The sequence below is a fragment of the Capsicum annuum genome, chromosome 3, assembly GCF_002878395.1.
Source record: "Capsicum annuum cultivar UCD-10X-F1 chromosome 3, UCD10Xv1.1, whole genome shotgun sequence".
Taxonomy (NCBI): domain Eukaryota; kingdom Viridiplantae; phylum Streptophyta; class Magnoliopsida; order Solanales; family Solanaceae; genus Capsicum; species Capsicum annuum.
This window is the reverse complement of record NC_061113.1, coordinates 23,992,802-24,016,089: the sequence shown is the minus strand read 5'-3', so window position 1 is coordinate 24,016,089 and position 23,288 is coordinate 23,992,802. Positions and strand designations below refer to the sequence as shown.

At 32.4% G+C, this 23,288-nt stretch overlaps 1 protein-coding gene across 1 annotated transcript; it reads right to left on the bottom strand.

The window, feature by feature from the left end:
• Window positions 1-3,403: 3,403 nt before the first annotated feature.
• LOC107865519 (primary amine oxidase 2-like) lies at window positions 3,404-16,764 on the bottom strand. Its single transcript, XM_047408204.1, has 6 exons — window positions 15,926-16,764; window positions 15,159-15,555; window positions 14,975-15,094; window positions 14,706-14,859; window positions 14,533-14,584; window positions 3,404-3,560 (listed from the first exon to the last, which is right to left on the bottom strand). The coding sequence occupies exons 1-6, from the start codon at window positions 16,705-16,707 to the stop codon at window positions 3,404-3,406; spliced, it is 1,662 nt and encodes a 553-aa protein (XP_047264160.1). The 5' UTR covers window positions 16,708-16,764.
• Between the last annotated feature and the right edge of the window lie 6,524 nt (window positions 16,765-23,288).

The window sequence follows — 23,288 nt, the reverse complement described above, 5'->3', positions numbered from 1 at the left end:
ATGAAAACAATTCTTCATCTTGTTATTTTTGTATCTTCTAAAAGTCACGTAAAAAGAAAATCCTTGTATGACCTTTTTTTAGTCCATATCAAGATCCATAAAACCAGAGCTAATTATTAGGTACTACTATTAAATTCTTTTAGTGTCTTGGTGGCAAAATTTTAGTAGCTTAGTTGATTGGGTGTTGGAACTCCCACTTTGGTTGTGAAAGTTTGCTTTTCCATTTTGTTATCCCATCTCCTTTCCCTTCTTTAAAAAAGAAATGCCCGTTCGTGTCACGATCCGAATTAAGGCCTTGGCCGCGACGAATATTCCGAACCATGAAGGTCCGAGAGTCCTTCTAACCAACAATCATATGCATAATCCATATACTTATAAAGAAATGAGGAAAAAACATAACAAGACGGAAACATGGTCATATTATTTCAACTGACAATATGATTATGAAATCCATAAAACATTAACATCTGTCTAAAATTGGGACAAGGCCCCCAGTCGGACCATAAATCAAAATAAAATAACAATGTTCTAAAATAGGTCTTCTGAAATAAGGGAGGCTCACCAACTGCAACTTCTGACCGAATTGATCTACTGTTTAACAGGACCCCAGGACTGAGCCTCAGATCCTGAAATATAGGGGTCAATACAAATGTACTGGTACGCAGACCAATCCAAAATAATGTATTTTTATGTAACATAAGTGAGAGAAATTCATAAAACAGTTTACATACCATATATAAAAAACACATGGGCATACTTTAGATGACTTTGAAACATTTTTTTGAAATCATGAACCACTCTTTATGTTACTTCTGAGTTAGATGGTACAACCTACAATTGGTAATTCCACGGGCTATATAGAATCTGCCCTTGACTGGCGGCTAACCCTCCAATCCAAGTTTGCCGCAAGGATTGGAGTATTTATAAGGGGAGACACGCAAGACCACACAGCATGGTGCCATGATCCCCAATCAAATCAACATGTCATGGTAGTGCACAAGACCACTTAGCATGACTCCTAATCATAGTCCCAAATTGGGACGACATGAATCAAGGTACACAAGGCCACAAAGTATGGTACCATAACCTCGTGTCGGCAAATCACAATTTCTAGCATTGAGTCTTTCAACTCGTACTTTCTTCGGATAACCATCTAACTCTCTTTAGGCCTATTTTTAACCCTTTTCTAAAACATGCATCTTTCTGAATTCAAAATCTGAAAATCTGAGTAAAATCTGTATTTTAGTTTGTTCTGAATTTGCTATGGCATTCATTTGTTTGGTATCGTCATACCAAGACTTGCAAGTCATATCTCTACGCCATACATTATCATATTACAGCTCTTTTATTCAAATAATGTTTAGACCACCAAGTCATTCAAACAGTATAATAGGATTCATGTTTTCAAAACATATTTCAAACCATACAAAGATTTTCTTTTTCAACATTTCAATAAATGGTGATCAATTTCTCGAACAATCATGCAATTCCTTTGATTATCACCTTTAGCATTTAAAAATAAGAAATTATCCCTCTCTTTAATTCACAATCAACATAAAATCCATATAAGTTGGTAAACCCTTGGTTCATGCTTTAAGACATAAAATTGAATAATCCTTAACTTGTAAATCAAGAAATAACATAACGATAGAGGGAAATTCGTTCTTCATGCCCTCAATTCATATTTTCAAACTTCAAACGCATACATACATATCATATATATATGATCAAAAATCAATCTTTAAGGGAAGGCCTCAAGACCAAAATATTATATCGTTAAAAAGGATTCATAATGCATAACCTTTAAATTGTTCTCAAAACCCTTCATAAGTATATGATTTCATAATTTTTGAAACTTACTAAAATGATTTCAACATGCCCATGTAGTTTAGGAAAACCCCACGTACCTTATGTTGTTTAGTTGTGAAGATTGGACTCAAATCTTGACCATTTTCTTGAAATCTTGAATTTAGAGGATAACCCTAGTTTGACCTTATTTTTTAGAGTGGAGAGGATTTGAGATGTTGAAAACTGATAGCAAAATGAATTATAACGCTTAGTATATGATTTATATTCGTGGGGTAGGTTTTAGGGTGAGGAAAAGACCAAAATACCCCTAAAGAAACCAAAGAAATCGCAGATTTTTTTTCAGTTGACGACCAAGGTTGATGGCCCATCGCTCAGGCGATAGCTCGACACCTAGGTCGTCACTTTTGGGCTGGCTAGGCTGACGACTAGGGTTGATGGGTCGTCACTTAGTTGATGGTCCGTTAACTTGATCGTCACCTAGTTGATAAGTCGTCAACTTCGTCGTCACATTTTGGCAGATAGACACTTCGAAGTAAAATGAGCATAATTTTCTACTCCGATATCGAATTTAGGTGAAATCAGTTGCGTTGGAAAGAGGACTCAAAGATATTTCTTTTGGTATATGGTAGGACACGTAAATTATTATATACTATGAATAGTGGTTGTTTAAAGTTGACCCAAGCTGAAACGTTCAATAAAACTTAATCGATAGAAACGTTCTCAACTCGTCTTTGAGTTAGGAGATATTTGTGATCTCAAATCATATCCAAAAGTGTTCCTACACTAAAGAATTTATCATAACACATATATTAACAATGAATCATTTGATCTAGGTCTATATGCATAGGAACAATGGTTTAAATTCTAGCCCGAAGGAGCGAAGTGTTACAATTTATCAAGGATATTTTTTATTTTCTTAGGAAAGCTGTTTGGACATGAAATTATTATAATTTTTCAGGATTGAATTTCGGAATTTGAAAAACCTTCCTTTTTCTTTTACACCTCTCTAGAAGCTCCCTAGGTGACTCGAACTCACAAACTCGGAGTTAGAGGGTACTTACAATCCAAGCAACCCGCTCCTGTCAATTTGAAAAACTTCAAAAAACTATTTTCACAATTTCACTCCAAATAACTCACAAATATCAAAAACAACTCTAATTGTATTATGTCCAAACATAATTCAAATTTTCAAATGTCAATTTCAACTATTTTTCAAATTGCATAACTTTTATGCAGAAACACTCACTAATTCACTTGCTTTAATTTCCACATGTAGACTAATTAATGCTATAGCTGCAAAATTCAACTATGGCTAGGGCTTACTTTCGTTACTTTAATCAGCGAGAGAGAATATTCTCCTTAAGTTTATGAATTTAAATTTGTAATCATTTTAAATCATAATAATTTATACGTACTAAAAAATTCTTAAGAATAACTTTGGAATAAGTTCCATTCCGAACGGAATAAACAAATACTTATTGCTATAAGCATTGAATTATGACAAGCTGACTTTCTTTAACAATAGTAGAATTTTTATTTATAGATGATGGCATAATCCACATGATACAAATTTGTCCACATAACTCTATTAGACTTAATAAAGAAATGGATTATGCTGAAAAAAATTAGCAGGCCTGAGCTCCAAACTAGTACTTAATGTTGGCATAACTGGAAAATCTTCCTGCTTAGGTACATGATGGACACCCAATGTGTACCTTAATACAATATCCTTGTTATCAATTTCCCTATCCCTGCATCACAAAAGGAAGTTGTAAATTCTTTAATTAATCAATCTAATCCAACAACAAATTAGTATATCCAGTGTAATTTTACAAATGGGGTCCGAAGAGGGTAGAGTGTTTGAAGAATTTACCCCTTCCTATAGGGGTGGAGCTACCCCTCGTCGAGGGATGTCAAGCAACACCCCTTCGCCTGAAAATTACACTATATATGTAGGCAAATTTGTTGAGATTTACCTTCATTAATGGTAGAATATTTTTATTTTTATTTTTTTAGTCTAAGAATATTTTACATTATTTATTTTCTTTTAACTCTAGGATTTATTAATTATAGAATATTTAGTCTTATAACTATAAGGAAAATATATTTTCCTTATTTAGTTTCTTATAAATAGAGATGTACTCTTCTCTTTGAATCAAGGAAAATAATCAATATCAATATCAAGAGTTATCATTCAGTTTCTGTATAATTTTCTTTCTTGTCTCTTTCATTTCGTAATAGTGGTATCAGAACTTTCATCAATCCTCATGAATCTGTGAATTTATTTAAGAAAAAACTTTCAACCACTTTTAATCCATACCTATTTTCAACATATTTTTAATCTTACTTTTATTTTTAACGTAAGACTATTTTTAACCATTACTTTTATTTTTAACGTAGGGCTATTTTTAATTAATTTTAACCCATATAATTTAAATCTTGTTTCAAACCATGACAAGCAATAAAATCTCTTTCAATGCCCCACAAACCTTCAAGCACATCTCTCTGCCAATCTCCGCTTTGGAAGAATCTAAAGATCCCTCTGTCATCTCTCTTGTTGTATTGATAAACTCTCTTCAAGCACAAGAGCAAAGAAGAGCCTACTGAGAAGAAAAAGTTGTTGAAGGTATCTTTTACGTGAACCATCAAAAAAAAAATTGATTATCCACCTTACAAATATTGCAAAAAGAAAACACACTTGAAAAATTTTGCTGCTGAAAATTCGATGCATTATGTGGAAGTTGCAAACAAAAAGGTCATGCCACAAAAGTATGCAAGTTCAAACACATTCAAGACAATTCAAAAGCACTAGTTGTGGAAGAAGAACATGAACACGATGAAGACCAACTTTATTAGATTGTTGCAACAAAATCAAGAAAAAATGCATTTTTTCAAAAATAATTCAGTGTTCAAACTCAAGTTGGATACATCAACTTGAGTAAACTATAAGAATGATAAACATGAAGAAACAGTAGAAAAGAGGGAGTACTGAGTAGGTTTTACAAACTGATATACTAAAAAATCAATCATTATTCACTGAAATATATCCTCGTTTATTATCTTTGATTATCTTTGTGAAATATAATATTATTTTATTGAAATATAATATTATTGAAATATACCACTGTTTTGGTATCAGAGCGAGAAGGTTTTGGGAACATTACCTACTAACTCGCAAAAATTTATAAACTCTATATGAAAAGACATAGATCTTTCCAAGACATAAGGTGTAGCTATTTCTATTTATATAGAGAAATCAGGAAAAGAAATAATATAATAGCTAGAAAACATAATCTAGAAGAAAGTCGAAGAAGGTTATTAGAAGAAAACAGATTACATAAATCCTATAATACATCTAGACAAGTTTGTGAAGATTTAGTAAGCGCGTTAAATTGGGAAATACAAGTTTGTGAGAGAGATTTAGAAAATAATATTTCAGGAATAAAGTGGCTTAAAGAACGGATTAAGAGAAAATCTTATCAATTAGGATAATAAATGCCAATAAGATATATTGAGTGTATTAGAGAAATACAACGTCAATATTATAGAGAATTTGCTTATAAATATCAACTTGTAAAAATTCGGAAACAATTTGTAGAAAGATTAGAGTTGTTAAATAAAGAATTAAGAAACCTAGAAATAGATATTTTAAATTTTAAAGAAACAGACGAAATAATTACCATAACATCTAACTATTATAAAAAAGCATTAATTAGCGAACAATCTAGGCTGATAGAAAATATACAAGAAGTAGAATTGGATATAACCTATACAAATAATAGATTAAAATATCAAACTAAGCTAAGCAAAAAATACCTTAACTTAAACCACTTAGGATAACAAGATAGCTTCGTTAAAACACCTCGATTACCTAGATCTTAGATTTCAACCAGAAAAGAAATATAGAGTATTAAAAGATAACTCCACTATAAGGTGTAATTTCAACCAGGGTGAACATATTTTATATTCAGAAGATAAACAATATAATACAATAATAGACTTTTTGATAAATTCAAGCGAAAAAATTCAGGAAAAGGATAATAGTATAATAAGAATTTTAGAAGAAATAGAAGTTACTCAGAATAAACATAAAAAGACACTAGATAAGATAGAACAAAATTTAGATTATTTAAAGTCACAAGAAGTAGAAATAGACAGAAAAATCCAGTATTTAATCACAAGTTTAATTTAGAAAAAATACCTACAAAATTAGAAATTGAAAAACTAATAAAAATCATAATAGAAAGACCTAAAGAATTGGAAGTAAAAACAACTCAACTAATATCTAAGCTTGTAGAACAAGTAGAAAATATAACAGCAGAAATCAAAAATTTGCAAGAAATAACAAAAAGATTAGAAGAAATATCACTTTCATGAGTGAAGAAGATATAAATTATAGTAAAGCACTAGAAAAATCAAGAAATTATCATAGCGAACCAGAAGGATTATCTAAGTATATACCTTCAAGTCAAACAGATAAAATTTTATTAAAACAAAATAATACCATAATAGAGTTATTATTAGACTTACACAAAAAGATAGACATCTTAATTAAAGGCAAAGAAACTCAAAAACCTCTCCAGGAAGAACCAGAATTACCCGAACTACATAAGAAAATAGACATCTTAATAAAAAATAAAGAAGTCCAACCAAAAAATAACTTTGAAATAGACGAACTTATTAACCAATTAAAACGAATTAAATTAACTCCTAAACAAGAACGAAAAAATATAATAAGAAAACCACAAAAATGGACTTTCTATCAAATAGACGGAGAACCATCGAAAATAATGAAAGACAAGGAGAAGAAAGACAAAGAATAAGTTTTTCGGAGAATAGAATAGGAAATAATAATATATTATCTAGAATATGCAGAAGACAACCTAATATGGAGTAGAACCAAGAACTTAACGAAATAATAGATGTAGACAAAGATTTACAAATTTTCCAACAACATCAATTAAAATTATTAAATCCTAAAACACTATATAACGCCGGATATTTTTCTACAGACAATCAGTTATATAGACATTATAGGGAAGAACAAATATCGGCTATAGGAGAAGATTTTAAAATACTAGATTTAGTAAATGCTAATTCCTTAAGACATTTAAAAAATAATAGAATGATATTGATGCATATGGGTTTAATTGTTATAGGAATAAAATGTCTAACTAGAAAAAATCTAAGATCCAAAGTATTAATAACAATATATGATGATCGATGGTCAGACATTAAGAAGTCAATAATCGGATTAACTGAAGTAGATATGACAAATAATGGAGGATATTCTATATAAGTCCAGACTTCCTAATGAACTTAAAAGAATTTGGAAAAAACATTAAAATAGGAATCCAAACTAAAGGGTACGAAGAAATGAAGAGTGGAAATAATTTATTAATGTGCATAGGATTTATTGGAAAATTAACTTTAAGTAGTAATACAAAATTTAAACTGAAAGTAAATGATGTAGTTGAAATAATGGGAAATAAAGGCATAAGTTTAATAAAACCAATAAAAATAGACCCCGAAATATATGCAGGTTTAGAATGGAATTTAAACAAATTTACTAAACCAAAAATTTTTACACCAGACTCTCATCTATTATATACTACAAGTAAAGGAGAAACTTCGGTCAGGTTTACGGATTATAATTACACAACTAAAAGAAATTTAGACGATGATGAAACAGAGAGTAATATCGAAACAGAAAGCGAGTTTATGAATATAGAAGTCCTACAAGAAGGATATGAAGTAGACATGGCCATAGAAAAGGCTGAAAACTTAGCAGAAGAATATAAATATATAACTTTTAAATGTAAAGGATGTCAAAAGGACGACATGAAAATAGAAGAATGTATAGAACATTTTAAAAACTGCTTAGAGAGAAGTGATAATTTAGGATATAGAAATAACAAATCAGTCCTTGAAAGAAAAGATGAAGACACAATCTCTATATTAAGTTCTACCATCAGTTATAAAGAACTAGCAGAATTAGAAGCAACTAGCTCCTCAAGTGCTAGCCCATTCCAACAAACAAATCCTAATCCCCAACCAATAGATTATAGTACAGGCAATGTACCTAGAAGACCAGCAATTAGGATAAACCCAGATACAGAGCTTAGAGGAGATAATATAAAACCAGCAGGTAAAAGAATGTCAATAGAAGAACCAATTAAACTACAAGAAGGAGGAAGCAAAAGTAAAATTCTAAATATAGCAGCACATGATCCCCAAATGTGGGATACAGTGATAGACTAATGGAAAGGAATAGTAGCTGCAGATTACTTAAGACATTATACAGAAACAGATACGGAAACAATGTATAAATATTTAGAAACCTTCTTAGGGGAATCTGCAAAAGCAACATGGGAAAGTTTTAAGACAAACTGCCCATATGATTTCCAGGTTTTATTAAGTATGGGACCAAATCCCTATAATTTCACAAACAAAATGCATAAGTTATTAACTGGAAAAGATCCAAATAGTGGATTATTAGCACTACAAAAGGAAGCATTAATCAAACTAGAACAATTAAGTATTTCGCATTGGGTATATATAAAGAAATTCCTACAAGACTATTTTTATTATTGCACCGTCAGCGGAAATACTTTTAATGAAGAATTAGGCAAAAAATTATTCAATAAATTACCTGGAGCCTTAGGAAGAGAAATAGAAGATAGATGGTATAAAAGAGATGGGGTAGTAGCCAACCCAAATTTAAAATGGACAATAGGACATAGAACACAACATATAATGGATATATTAACAGAAAAAATGTACAAACATACAAATACAAAAATAATTAAAAAGAAATGAAATGAATTTCTGTAAATCTGTTATCTATTCAACCCAGAATTACGATCAGAAACAATACAGAAAATATAAGAAGAAACATAATCAAAAACCATATAGTCGTAAACAATACTTCTTAAGAAAATCAAAAGCTAAAAAACCATGGTTAAATAGAGATAGACATGTTAGGAAATATAGAAATGATAGAAATTATAAAAACAAATTAGAATGCTATACTTGTGGAAGTATCGACCATTTAGCTAATGTATGTCCTAAAAGAAATAATAATAGAACTAGAAATTCTCAACTAATAGAGGATTTCCAAGAAACTTTATTAAATGTAGACGAATACATGTCAGATACAGAAAGTATATACTCAATAATAAGTATTGATATAAATGATAAAGATAATCCAAAATCTGATTCTTCAGAATCGGAAGAGGATAACTTAGTTAATGAGCTAGGACAAGAGATAGAGGATTTAGACTTAAACAACCTAGTAATCAATAATTTAATGAATATTACTCAAGAATGTATACATGAATTCCAAATAAATAAAGGTCTAGACAGTAATAGATGTCGTATATGTAATTGGTATCCAAGTAAAGACAATAGAGCTAAATGCAAAAAATGTTACTTAGAAGCATGTATAAATTGTATAGAAAACACTTTAAAAATAAAAGTAGAACCAGAAATAAATAACGGAAAAAAATATACGAATAATCAAATCCTAAATCTAAGGGTGTCTACTTTAGAAATCAGAGTAAATGATTTAGAACAAAGATTAACTATCCTAGAAAAAGGAAAAACCAAAATCGTCATAGAAGAAACAGATACATAAGAGGCGGTACATTTAGAAAAACTAGAAGCAGAACTTATGAATTTAGAAAATAATGACACTAGTCTAATATGCAACGAAGATAAAGAATTCTCTACCATAAAGTTTTAGTAAAAATTAAAATAAAAGATGTAGAAATAGAAACTCTAGCATTAGTAGATCCCGGATGTACTAGCTGTTTAATCAATAAAGAAATAGTACCGGAACATTTACTAAAAGTACTTGAAAGACCTATAACAGCCACTCAAATGGATGGATCACAAAATATCTATAATTATTACATAGAAAAAGCACAAATAAGTTTTTTAAATACATGCAATAAATTCTATAACCCAGTTTACAATGTTAATAAAATATTAGCAAGAGATTTAAATATAGGATCAGATTTTGTTATCGGACTAGGATTTTGTATACAGAATAAAGGAGGATGTCTCTTAACAAGAGATGGAATAATGCTCTTTAAAAATTTAACTTATACACCAGTACAAACAGTAACATTGCCAACAGTATATAGAACACTAAACACACATAAAACAAGATTGCTTCCAGAACCATGTTGCGACAATTGTCAAAACAATCAATGCCAAAATAGCAACCTGTCAAAAGAAAACAAAAATATAAAAGAAAACCTAGAAGAAGTTAGAAATTATACTCTGTTTAATGCAGAAGGACAAGAATGCTTAACAGATATAGAAAAAGACTATACCCTAATAAGTATAGAAACTCAGTTCTATAATTTTAGAAAAGAAATGGATAAAATAGGAATAATAAATAGTCCAAAGGATTTAGAAAATATAATATCTATATTAGATAGAATGGAAATAATAGGAGAAAGACCGTTAACCCATTGGGACGCTAACGAGATAATGTGTAAATTAGATATAATTAATTCGGAATACACTATAAAAACAACACCTATAGAAGTAAATAATGAAGATACTAAAGAGTTTGATATACAAATAAAGGAACTTTTACAATTAGAAGTAATAAGAAGATCTACCTCTAGACATAGATCGGCTGCATTTATGGTAAAAAATCATAGTGAACAAATAAGAGGTAAAGCTCGTATGGTAATTAACTATAAAAGATTAAATGATAACACCCGAACAGATGCATATAAACTTCCAGATAAAAGTGAGTTAATTAATAGAATTCAAAATAAAAAGATATATAGTAAATTTGACTGTAAGTCAGGTTACTGGCAAGTAAAAATACACCCAGACAGCATAGAATGGACGGCATTCACATGTCCAGGTGGACATTTTGAATGGTTAGTTATGTCGTTTGGGTTAAAAACAGCTCCACCCATTTTTCAACGAAAGATGGATAATATATTTGGAGAATATAAACATTTCATATTAGTATATGTAGATGATATTTTGGTATTCAGTCAAAATTTGCAAGAACACTTAGGACACTTACAAATAATTTTCAGATTATTTGTTAAACATGGAATAATAATAAGTAAAAAGAAAATGAAATTATGTAAGACTTATATTAATTTTTTAGGAATAACTTTAGGAAATGGAAAAGTAAAACTCCAACCACACATTGCAAAGAAGGTATTAGAAATGCCAGATAAATTAGAAAAGACAAAAGATTTACAAAATTTTCTAGGATTAGTAAATTATGCAAGAAATTTTATTCAAGACTTAGGAAAAATAGCAGGACCATTATACGCAAAGACAGGTAGTAAAGGGCAGAAAAATTTCAATATAGAAGACATTAAATTAATCCAAAAAATAAAAGAAAAAATTAAAAATATTCCAGATCTAAAAATTCCATTAGAATCAGATTATTTAATCATTCAAACAGATGGAAGTGATTTAGGATGGGGAGCTATCTTAAAAGCACGACCTAATAAATACAGTAATAAAAATGAAGAACAAATATGTGGATATCAGAGTGGGGCATATAAAGAAAAAGGAAACGTGAGTACTATAGACCTAGAAGTATTAGCTATAATATACGGGTTAAATAGTTTCAAATTATATATTCTAAATAAAGAAGAAATTTTAGTTAGAACAGATTGTGAAGCTATAGTTAAATTTCATCAAAAAATAAATGATAAAACTAGTAATAGAAGAAGATGGCTAAATTTTACAGACACCATATTTGTTTACAAGAATATAGTCTTTGAACATATAAAAGGTAAAGAAAACGAATTAGCAGACCAGTTAAGTAGACTACAACTGGGAATAAATAAATAAGTTTAATCTCACTCATTTGTTTTCAGCATGAGACCAACAGGACAACCTCCTGCAGACAAAGGTAAAGGTGTAGCTTCGTCTTCAGAGTCGTATCAACAGACAATGTTAGGTAATTTAAATTTTAGACCACTAGAATCTTTAGAGACAATGGAAAGAATTCACTTCAGACCATTTAATTTAATTGCTTACCCTGAAAGTAATATATCTTTTAGAGTAAGACCAGATTACATTTTAGATAGACCCCAAAGGTGTTTAGTAGATAACCTTTGGATCTCTTATAATAAACAAAACCGTAATCATTTTATGGCATCCATGAACTCTTTATGCCATTACATGGCAGAAAAGAGTAGGCCTAGATTTAAATACTATGTAGTCATTTATGGAAAAACTAAACGGAATTTTCCAAACATGGTTAGAAGTGTTAGATTCAATACAAGGTTTTAAAGCCCCTCTTTTTAAAGGTTTTAATGATTTTACCGAAGCCACCAATCATGCTAGAGGATATTTAGGACCAAACTACTATATATCTCCTTCACTCAGACAAAATTCAGATCAAATACCTCAGTATACTTTACAAAAAGAGACTGGAAAGATTATTTTCTGCAACCATTGTTTTTCAATGACGGAGAATTTCAAGAAACTAAATGCCCAGAAAGAATCACTCCTCGTGGAAAACGCTAGATTAATAAAGCAGATACAATTATTAGAAGCAAGACTCAACCAACAGACAAATGTAAGCAAGACGGATACAAAAACACAGACTCAGACTCAGAGTTCTCCATCTCCTCAAAAAATGGATGAGAAGGGTGTGCATTTCCCACTAAATGCTCAGAAATTCACTGTACCGGATGTTGGTACAGCTAGTCCGATTCAAACGGTGACCGATAAAGACAAATCAAACCCGTTAATGGCTGTCACTTTGCCAAAAAGTGAAGATGAATGGTGTTCTTCATCAAAAAATAAGTTAACAAGATCAGGAAATAAGATTTTAAAGAAGACTTTAATATGTAAAAGAAAAAATGAAACAATAGCGACTATAATTAAACAGACTTTAGACAGATTCTTCAGCAACCAGACACAAGATAAACATATGAATGGACAGCCAGACGGACAACCCACTAATTTAGACAGAACTGTCCCAGAGATAAATAATACAAATAATAATTCAGCAAGATCAGACGAAGAAGATAGTATTGCACACTTCCACGACGCTCAGGATCCATATGAAGACGATGACTCAGGAATGAGCTTCGACTCAATTGCCCTGCACAACTTGGATACATAAGACAATATACAATTTGTATTGTTAGCTAGTATAGTCAGGTGGGGATGCCCACTTTATGTCTTGTAATAATCAGGGTGGTCAGAGTGCTTCCTTTATCACTACTTTCCAAAAGAAAGAAAAACTGTTGAAGCACACGTCAAAATAAGTCTGAAAGAAGAATTAATAATGCATGTGACGATGGGGCCCAAAAGAGTACCCGGCTTGCATTATTAAAGATTCTTTCTTATCTCTTATCTTTAAGTGTCGGCCATATGTGTTTAGGCCACGTAGTAATCCTTAGAACCACTACTTTATCTAGTTTTTGCCTATAAAAGGTGTACATTTCTTAGAAGGAAGGTAGAGTGAAATCAACCAACTTCAAAACCTACTTGAAATGTTTAAACCCTTCCTCCCAAAAAACTTATCCAAGCCAGTCTTTCTTGTATAAACTTTGTATCATTGTGATTTAAATAAAAGCTCCAAGTTTTCTATTCGATCTTAAAGGGGTTCCCGAAAGGGAAACCTCTCTCCTAGTTACTTCATGTAAGCTCTTATTTACATATTTTCCCCACAAAAAATATTTATACTCATGTTCTTATATCCATGTTTAAAGTTATTCTATATATTTTTTGTAAATCAAGTAAATTAAATTATCTATAAAATTCTTACCCTTAGTATATGGTTAGCCTCTTAATTTCTTAATAACAACGATGGATTAACCTGTAAATTCCTAGGAATTCTGGCCTTGATAGTCCAACAGGTCTGCAAAATAGACAAAGGACAAGTGTTAGCTGCCAGACAAAAATTTTTCGGGGTGTGGTTAAAGAAGTAAGATGTTAAGAACATAGATTAAGAGGAAGAGATGAACAGGGTAAAGTGAAAAAAAAAAAAACACTCTGGGGAAAATATAAACTATAAGAATGATAAACATGAAGAAACAGTTGGAAAGAGGGAGTACTGAGTAGGTTTTACAAACTGATATACTAAAAAATCAATCATTATTCACTGAAATATATCCTCGTTTATTATCTTTGATTATCTTTGTGAAATATAATATTATTTTATTGAAATATAATATATATATATATATATATATATATATTTTAGTCTAAGAATATTTTATATTATTTATTTTCTTTTAACTCTAGAGTTTATTAATTACAGAATATTTAGTCATTTTTCTTATTTATTTTATTTAGTTTATTATAAATAGAGATGTACTCTTCTCTTTGAATCAAGGAAAAGAATCAATATCAAGAGTTATTATTCAGTTTCTGTATAAATTTTTTTCTTGTCTCTTTCATTCCATAACAAAATTTTGATTTTATAAATATATATCCAGGAGTTGACGACATTTGATACAAACTGAAGGTTTAGTGTAATGGTTAAGGTGCTGCAAAACTTTTTTTATGTATTTGTCTAGTTATAATGTAACTCCCTTTTGTTTTAAGTAGTGAAGTTTTTTGTGTTGCCTTTTTCATGTGCGCACTTTTTTATATTTTGACATCTCTTAATGAAATCCTGGCTCCACCATTATCTACCTCGCAGAGATAGAGAAACTATTTTCAATAAACCCTCAGCTTAAATAAAGCTTAATCAATCTACTATTGCATTACATGAGGATCCACATGGCTAATGTATCATTATGGCTTTGATCAGTATATAATCCTTGCATCCGACTCCGTTTTAGCCGTTTCACTAACTACTGTCCGATAACTCTTTCTTGGCAAACTTTTATTGATCACACGGCTAGTTTTTAAGTTATTTTTGACGAAGGAATTTTCATGACCGTCCACGTATAAATCAAGGTGAAAGGTTAAAAAATGATCACGATATGCACCTAAAGTGTTTTCTGCTACTAGTGTACCGTAGGCTTCTTCCGTTATCTGGTCGTTGTGAGTGTACATCGATCCCCTTACTTCAAGCATACCAGTTAAGCCAACCTGTTACAATGAATTTGGAATAAACGTTTTAACATTATTTCTACACAAGTTGATACTAATTACCGTAAGCTAATCATAAAAATTTGTTGTACTTTCACAGATCACAATTACTTACAGTGACTTTGATGCTGCCACTTTGCTTGAACTCATAGTCAGTAATGTAATCATAGTTCCCTACAGTTGACACCATTCGTACCACCAGGCTCACCGCTGGTTTAACTTTCTCTATCTGCAGCTCGAAATTTTGAAATGAAAGAAAAGCAATCCAGAAGGATTTTAAACAAGAACATGTATATAGCAAGTTGATTTACCACTTCTCCGGGAATTGCAAGCTCGGTATGGCGCCACATGATATCTCCAGCATAATGTTCGAATATACAAATTACATTAGGCATTTTTCCTGGAGTACCATCCTGATAGATAGAATATCCATCAAGAAACTTTGCATTCTCCGGACATTCTTTTGATGCTTGAAGCTCTACAGCAGAAAGACAGAATCCAAATTCACCTGCATCAAAAAAGGTCCTATCATACCAGTCTTCACTCAAATCCATGTATGGCACAAAAACTTCTGATATAAATCCTCTGTACAAGACACTTCTGAATTCTCCCTTGTCATCGTCAAAGATCGATGCTAGTGATATGATTATTCCTGCTCTCATATCGTAATCCACGTGGAACTTCCAGTCAGCCCACCTAGAATCAGGAAAAAACATGTCATTGTTCAACAAAGAACTATGGTTTGCATCAGTTTGAACGTCTTTTTCTAATGGCATAATACATAAATATGCCCGTTAACTTGCCTCAACTTGCATTTATACCCTCCAACTTTGAGTGTACACAAGTAGACACTTAATCATGTATAAAGTTGAATAAGTGGACACACGCGTCCTATGTGGCAATTCATGTGAGATGCCATGTAGGACACCATGCAAGACACACGTATCTATTGGTTCAACTTTATGATAGTTTAAATATCTACTTGTGCGCACCGAAAGTTGGAGGGCTCATATGCAAGCTGAGACAAATTACTTATGCCTTTCCTAATTATGAATCTGATGTTCACCTCACTGCGTTTCCATCTAGAGTAAAAGTTGGTCCATCAGGCTGCATTATTCTTTTTCCATCTAGTTGCAAATTGGAGCGAGCCCTCGGCTTTGGTTCAATGTAATCTGTTCCATCAGCTTTGGGGACTGGAACCATCAAACGATCAAGGTAACTCGCGATTTTCATTTGATCAAGACCAACAACAATTGTAATTCCCTCAATAGGTCTCATATAAAGATTAACCATGCCATCTAAGTAATAGTAAATGAGTTTAATCATTCTATTACTCTTCCTTTTCTCTCCATACCATCCAACAGTGGAGCTTTGGCACACCACTTCTTTTAGCCTTAGCCCCCTCTTTTCAATGGAGGATATAAATGGTTGATATGTAAACGGTAACTTTTCGGCAACGTTCTGTTCTTGAGAGGTAAGCATAGGATAGCCATGCCCATCATAGATCTTATCTGATAAAATTGAATCACTCGATAAGTCTACGATGATTTCATGTGTTTTTTGATCAATTTGAGTGATAACAATAGCTTCGCGAGGTGGATTCTTGGTGGGATGATTGATTGATATCCATGAAAGGACTAATGGTTTCTCAGGTTCATTTAGGCCAACGTAATGAAAGGTTACATTGATTAAAAGATAGGACTTTTTGACTATGGTTTTTACTTGAGTTAGTTCAGATAGAGTGAGAGAGTCCAATGGATGGTTGTAACCAAAGGGAGATGATGAGGATGATAATGTACTAACAAAGAGCAATAAGAAGAGATGGGAAATCTTGGAAAACAAAGGCATTATTCTTGCTATTAGAAAATTGCATGTAACTTGAGAATCTATGAATTTCAGAATCAGATGATTCCTAAAGGTGCCAAGGTGCATGTTCAGCACAACCACATCTACTGATATATAGACAACAACAACAACAACAACAAACCCAGTGTATTCCCACCTAGTGGGGTCTGGGGGGTAAGATGTACGCAGTCCATACCTTTAACTCTGAAGAAGTAGAAAGGCTGTTTCCGATAGACCCCCGGCTCAAGGCACGAGATACCACACAAACACATAGTAAAGCACAGAAGCAGATTACATAACATAAATACGGCACCCATAAGTAATATAAAACAGAGGAGAGCAGAGGAAAGCACACAGATTCGTAATGAAACATGGAACACGGAACACGGAATCATAACAGGAATAAAACCCCCGCCAAGTAATTCCCTACATTAGCGACCCAAACTGGCCCTAGTCCTCTGCCGTAATTCGCGTCCTCCAGACCTTCCTATCTAGGGTCATGTCCTCAGTGAGCTGTAACTGTTCCATGTCCCGCCTAATCACCTCACCTCAGTACTTCTTCGGCCTACCCCTACCCCGCCTAAAACCATCCAACGCTAGCCTCTCACACCTACGGACCGGCGCATCCATACCCCTCCTCTTCACGTGTCCGAACCATCTCAATCGTGCTTCCCGCATCTTGCACTTCACTGAAGTCACACCAACCTTCTCCCGGACAGTCTCATTCCGAACTCTATCCCCTCTAGTCAGCCCACACATCCAGCGCAACATCCGCATTTCTGCCACCTTCATTTTTTGGACGTGGGAGTTCTTAACTGGCCAACACTCTGCTCCATACAACAAGGCCGGACGGACTACCACCCTGATACTGATATATAGACAATTTAGAAAATCTAAGTGTATAAAACCATCAATAAAGTATTCGCAGCACTAGTCATCTCAAGATTCCTATAATAATAGTGTAATTGGTATTTCAAGGCATCAGCTGCAAAGGGCGAATCCACTATGTTGGGTGTAGGTTCACGAGAACTTAATAGCTTTGGATTGAACTCTATATATGTATTACATATAAATATTTTGACTGTGAAAATTATCATATATTAACTTGGTGTCATTTTAGAAACCCGCAAACTTCAAATTCTGAATCTGTTGAGTCAGGCAACAAGCTAGAGTGTTGATCACTTAGTAAAGTTAAGTGTGGCAGGGGCGGAGCTACATGTATGATAAGGGTTCATCCGAACCCTCTTCGATGGAAAATTATACTATATATACATGGTTAAATTCATTTTTTATGTATATATAGTAGATATCGAACCTCTTTCAGGTAGTTCGTATGTTCACTTATGAACCCCTTGGTGAAAATCTTGACTCCGCCACTGAAATGTGGTATGTGAGAATAGTGCAATCTAGTGAGAAATTATACTAACTGTAACCATTTGAGGGGAAAGAAATCTAAATCTGCGTTGCTCGTTTGTTGGATTTGATTAGTGTATTTCTTGGAATATTTTGCACAGTTGAGTCTTAACCTAAGTGCTCAATTATTGGAGTAAATTCACTACTATTGTTTTGGGTCTATCACAAGGTCATTCTCTACATCAAATTTGATTAAATTCACTATTAGAATATTATTTTTGGGTCATCTCAAGGTCATTCTCCACATCAAATTATGAATGGCTATTATGATTTTGTAGTTTCAAAATGTTTTGCACGTTTGAGTCTTTATGTAAGTGCTCAAACTTTGGAGTAAATTCACTACTATTGTTTTGGTTCATCACAAGGTCATTCTCCACATCAAATTATGAATAGCTTTATGATTGTATAGCTTTAAACTATTTAATGATTCAGATGCAACTAGACATGATAATTCCATAGTTGCTATATGCAAGGAGTACTACCTAGACATTAAAATGTTCTAGTATTAGGTAAATTTTTCTTCTTTAGTTTCAATAGATACATACACGAACGAAATAACAAAACATAATGAGTATTAAATAGGTGGAATGACCTGGAAGATCCTTATACTTTATTTCAATTCGTCATCTAAGCCCTCATACTCATTTTGACGTCAGATTCACATCACATAAAAATAAATGTCACTTTTTTTTATCAGGTAAAAGATTTCATTGATAATAACAAGAACAACATGGCCGTATATAAGAGGAAGACAAAGCTTTTCCCTAATCTCTTTTTAAATTTTTCTTTACATCTCTTTTTTCCATCATAGCACTGTCGACCAGTTAATTTAGACTAGCTCACACAAGCTTTTGAATTTGACGAGTCGGGTCAGACTTATCCGTCATTTCTATGAACCTAAAAACAGCTAGCTCAACCCATCATTACATGGGATGCAGGTCGCTTCCGGATCCAATTCACCTATTTTACAAAATTCTATTTAACTTTATAATTTTTAAAATTTTAGTTTTAATTTAAAACTGTTAACATAAATATACAGGATAATATTACAAGTGTTGCTACTTGCTAACCAAGTCTCAAATCCGCAAATAAAATAATCTTAATAATACTTATTAAATTTCATTTCAAGTTAAAATTGATTTTATGGCTTTAATCTGAAATCACTATGAGTCTATGCAAATAAATTGGATACAATTGTACAAAACCTAATCTTTTCAGACATAAAAATTTTGTGAAGCTGAATCATTGTATATAAATTGGAAGTTATATACAATGACCTGGATAATATTAATTTAAATTTTTTAATCCTTGCTTCAAATCTTCAAAATCAAAAGTTAAAAGTTTTTTCCTCCGTAAGACATTACATATTAAAATTAAAAATTTAACTATGAGACAAACAAAATCAAAAGTTTAAGAACGTTCACTTCCAAAATCACTATGGTAAATTCACCTATATATTGGCTTTGAGAAAAAAGGTTAATATTGTAAACTCACTCATATTTTTGGCTATGAGAAAAGGTCATTCTTGTAAGCTTACCTATATTGTTAGCTCTGACAAAATGGCCATTCTTGTTAACTCACATATATTGTTGAAAAAATAACAAACATACACCTGAACTTACTATATTTATACAAATCTTCATCCTTACAAAGTAATAGTAAAAATCTCAACTAATTATGTCTCTTCATTGAATATATTGGGAGCTAATTATGTATCTCGACTGATTCAAAATTGAGAAAAGTGTACCGGGAGCTAATTATGTATCTTCACAAATGTAAAAATGTATCTTGATTGATCTATCGAGAGCTAATTATGTATCTCAATATATCCAAAATTGAAATTTTTGATAATTATACAAAATATCAAAAAAATTTATAATTAAACTTGAAACGGGTGAATCTCAAAAATAGATCCAAATTGGGGTGGCTTTCAAATTTTAGCCCCAAATAAAAAAAACTTCCTTAAAATAGCCTTTACCTATTAACTAATATTTTTTTTGGACAAAACTTCCCTTAATCAATGGAGTAAATTACATAAATGATCCTCATAATGGATAACAACTCCATATTTATATCTTTCAACTTTTATTTTTTTTTCTTTTTAGTTTTACTTTGATTTTTATTTTTTATTTTTTCTTTTCTCTTTTTATTTTTAATTTTCTCAATCCTTACTTTTTTTCTTTACACCTTTCAACGTCTACTTTTATAAAACAAAAAACTTTTTTTTATTTTTCTTTGATTTTTTTCTTTTTAAATTTTTCTCGACCTTTATTTTTATTTAATCTTTTTTTATCAACCTTTATTTTTTTCATATTCGCTCTCAACTTCTACGTTCTCTTTGATTTTTTTTTAATATTTTTCTTCATTTTCTTCCTTTTCCGCAATTTTTATTATTTTTGCTCTTTTCTTTGATTTCTTTCATTCAAGTTACATCTCATGAGCAAGAGTTGACACTATCACATATAAAGGCAAGACTTATGACTTTCGAACAATAAGCTACGTTTCATGGCAAGAGTTGACACTACTACATTGTAGAGGCAAGACTTATGACTTTCAAACAACAAGTTATGTTTCATGGGTCAGAGTTGACACTACCACATTGTATTTTAATTTATGAGATGTTTTATAACTCTTACCTTAGAGGAAAGACTTAGCTCAGGGACTTTCAAACAAGAAATTATAACCCATGAGCAAGAGTTGACTCTACCACGTTATGTTTTCATTTATGAAATGTTCTACAACTATTGCCTTAGAGGCAAGACTTAGCTCAAGGACTTTCAAACAACAGGTTATGTTTCATGGGTAAGAGATGACACTACCACATTATATTTTGATTTATGAGATGTTCTACAACTATTGCCTTAGAGGCAAGACTTAGTAGCTCAGGGATTTCCAAACAATAAATTATGCCCCAAAGGCAAGAGTTGACTCTACCACGTTATCTTTTCATTTATGAGATGTTCTACAACTATTGCCTTAGAGGAAAGATTTAGCTCAAGGACTTTCAAACAATAAATTATGCCCCACGGGCAAGAGTTGACTCTGCACGTTTGTAACGTTCTATGTCTGTACCCCGGACGCCACACGGTGCTTACGACCCCAAAGGACCACAAGCTAACCCATGACTGGTACCTGTTGTGAGCACTGAATAATAATACTGTAATAATGTGAAACATAGGTTGAAATGCCATAAAGTTTATAACCTGAATACTGATAATAATAACATATGATGATAATATCTGAAAACTGAATACTATCTAAACTAGTCTAGTCTGAAAAGCCTCTAACTGAACTGCAGAATGTGGAGTTGATGGGACAAGCCCCCAACTAACTCCGACTACTGAAATATTGAAGCTACTGAAAATACTAAAATAAAAGTATATCCTCAATAGATGAGGACTCACTACTGAATCTGTTGCTGCTATCTGAATCTGTCTAAGTGCGGCCGGGAACTTGAGCATCCAAACCTATGATATGAGACATCATAGCACTAAGAGAAAGTATGTATCAGTACGTGGAATGTACTAGTCTGCTAGATAAGGTAAGGCTGAATGCAAGGGTTCATATGCATGAATAATAACTGACTGAATAATATGTAGAAACTGAATAAGAGTACATGGATAAATGAAACTGCTGTAAATACTGAGTATGCAATACTGCGCATATACATGTATACTGTATCTAAGCTTTTACTAAAGCTGAGTATCAATTTCTGATAACTGAGTAACTGATCTCTGAGATTTACTGATAACTGAGTTTCTAATACTAATGATTATATCTGACAGTCCTGATTCTGTAGAACTGAACTGAGTTTTATACTGAGACTGAAATTGAAATTATGGGAGGTAATCATTTAACTGGTATGTAGATTTGGGATCCAACCTGTAACCCCAGCTGGAAGGGTGTCAGTACCGTGCCACGAGTAAAGACAAGCTGAAGAGTCACCCTCATCTGGCAGATTCCCTGAATGAGAATGATGGTACCCTCAACTGGCAGGTGAAACACCTCATCAACCCTCAACTAGCAGGTTGATGTCTCAACCTACGTTGGCTACGTAGTTCTGAAATGCATGGACTGCTACTAAGGGTCACACCCTCTACTGGCAGATGATCCCCCATCTTTGGGTTCACTCGGTGTTGAATTCTACTCCCATCTGAAGGACACTGAGTCTTATACTGGACTGAACTGGACTGATACTGAGTTTCACTGAGTTCTGTAACTAACTGAGTACAAACTATTCTGTAACTACTGTAGCTTTAGGTAAACAACTAGATTTTTTGGGTATTGGATACCCCCAGGACTCGATAGCATTAAAAGTAAAGCATAGCATGATCATAAAAGCACAACAATGCACTCATTTAGACATTTTGTCAAACACTTGGTATACATAAACCTGTACATGAATGGGACCACATAATAACATGTCATAAATTCACTATCCAATGCACTTGAGCATTTTATCAAACACTTGAGGAGCATGCTTACTTCATATAACACTAAATATATAATAATATCATAGATACTATATTCAACTTGTAATTGAAGAGTTCAACATGAAGATCACATAATTCAACCCACAAACTATCTATTTTTCATGAGACTTATAATTAAGCATGGAATTAAATCCCAAATGATATCATGAACATGAATTCAATCTAATTCAAATATAGAAATCATAAATCTAAGATCTTGTATGTTTAAAAGGAGATCTTGGACTTCATGGGTGAAAGAAACTCATGAATGAACACTTAACATACCTGAGAAGATTAATTCTTGAAGGTTCTTGGTGAAATTCTTGAGATCGTTCTTGATTCTTGAAGCTAGGGTTTTGTTAATTTAAGAGAGAATAACTTAATCTTGAAAGAAAGTGAGTGAATAATGAAATAATAAGCAATTAATGCTCTTTTAGGGCTTAATTTCGTGTTTAGGACTGATTAGGGTCCTGGAAAAATACCAATTTACCCCTGGAAAATTATTAAAATTCGTCACTGAGAAACCCAATTTTTGGCTTCATCGCGATGCGATCGCGGTGAGCCACTGGAATTTGACTAGGAACTTTGTAAAAAGGACGAGCGTGAAATTGACCCTTGGCGCGATGCGGCACCATCGCGGAGTCTCACTGGATTTTGACAATTGGAAAAATGGCCCTTGGCGCGACGCGGTGGGATCGC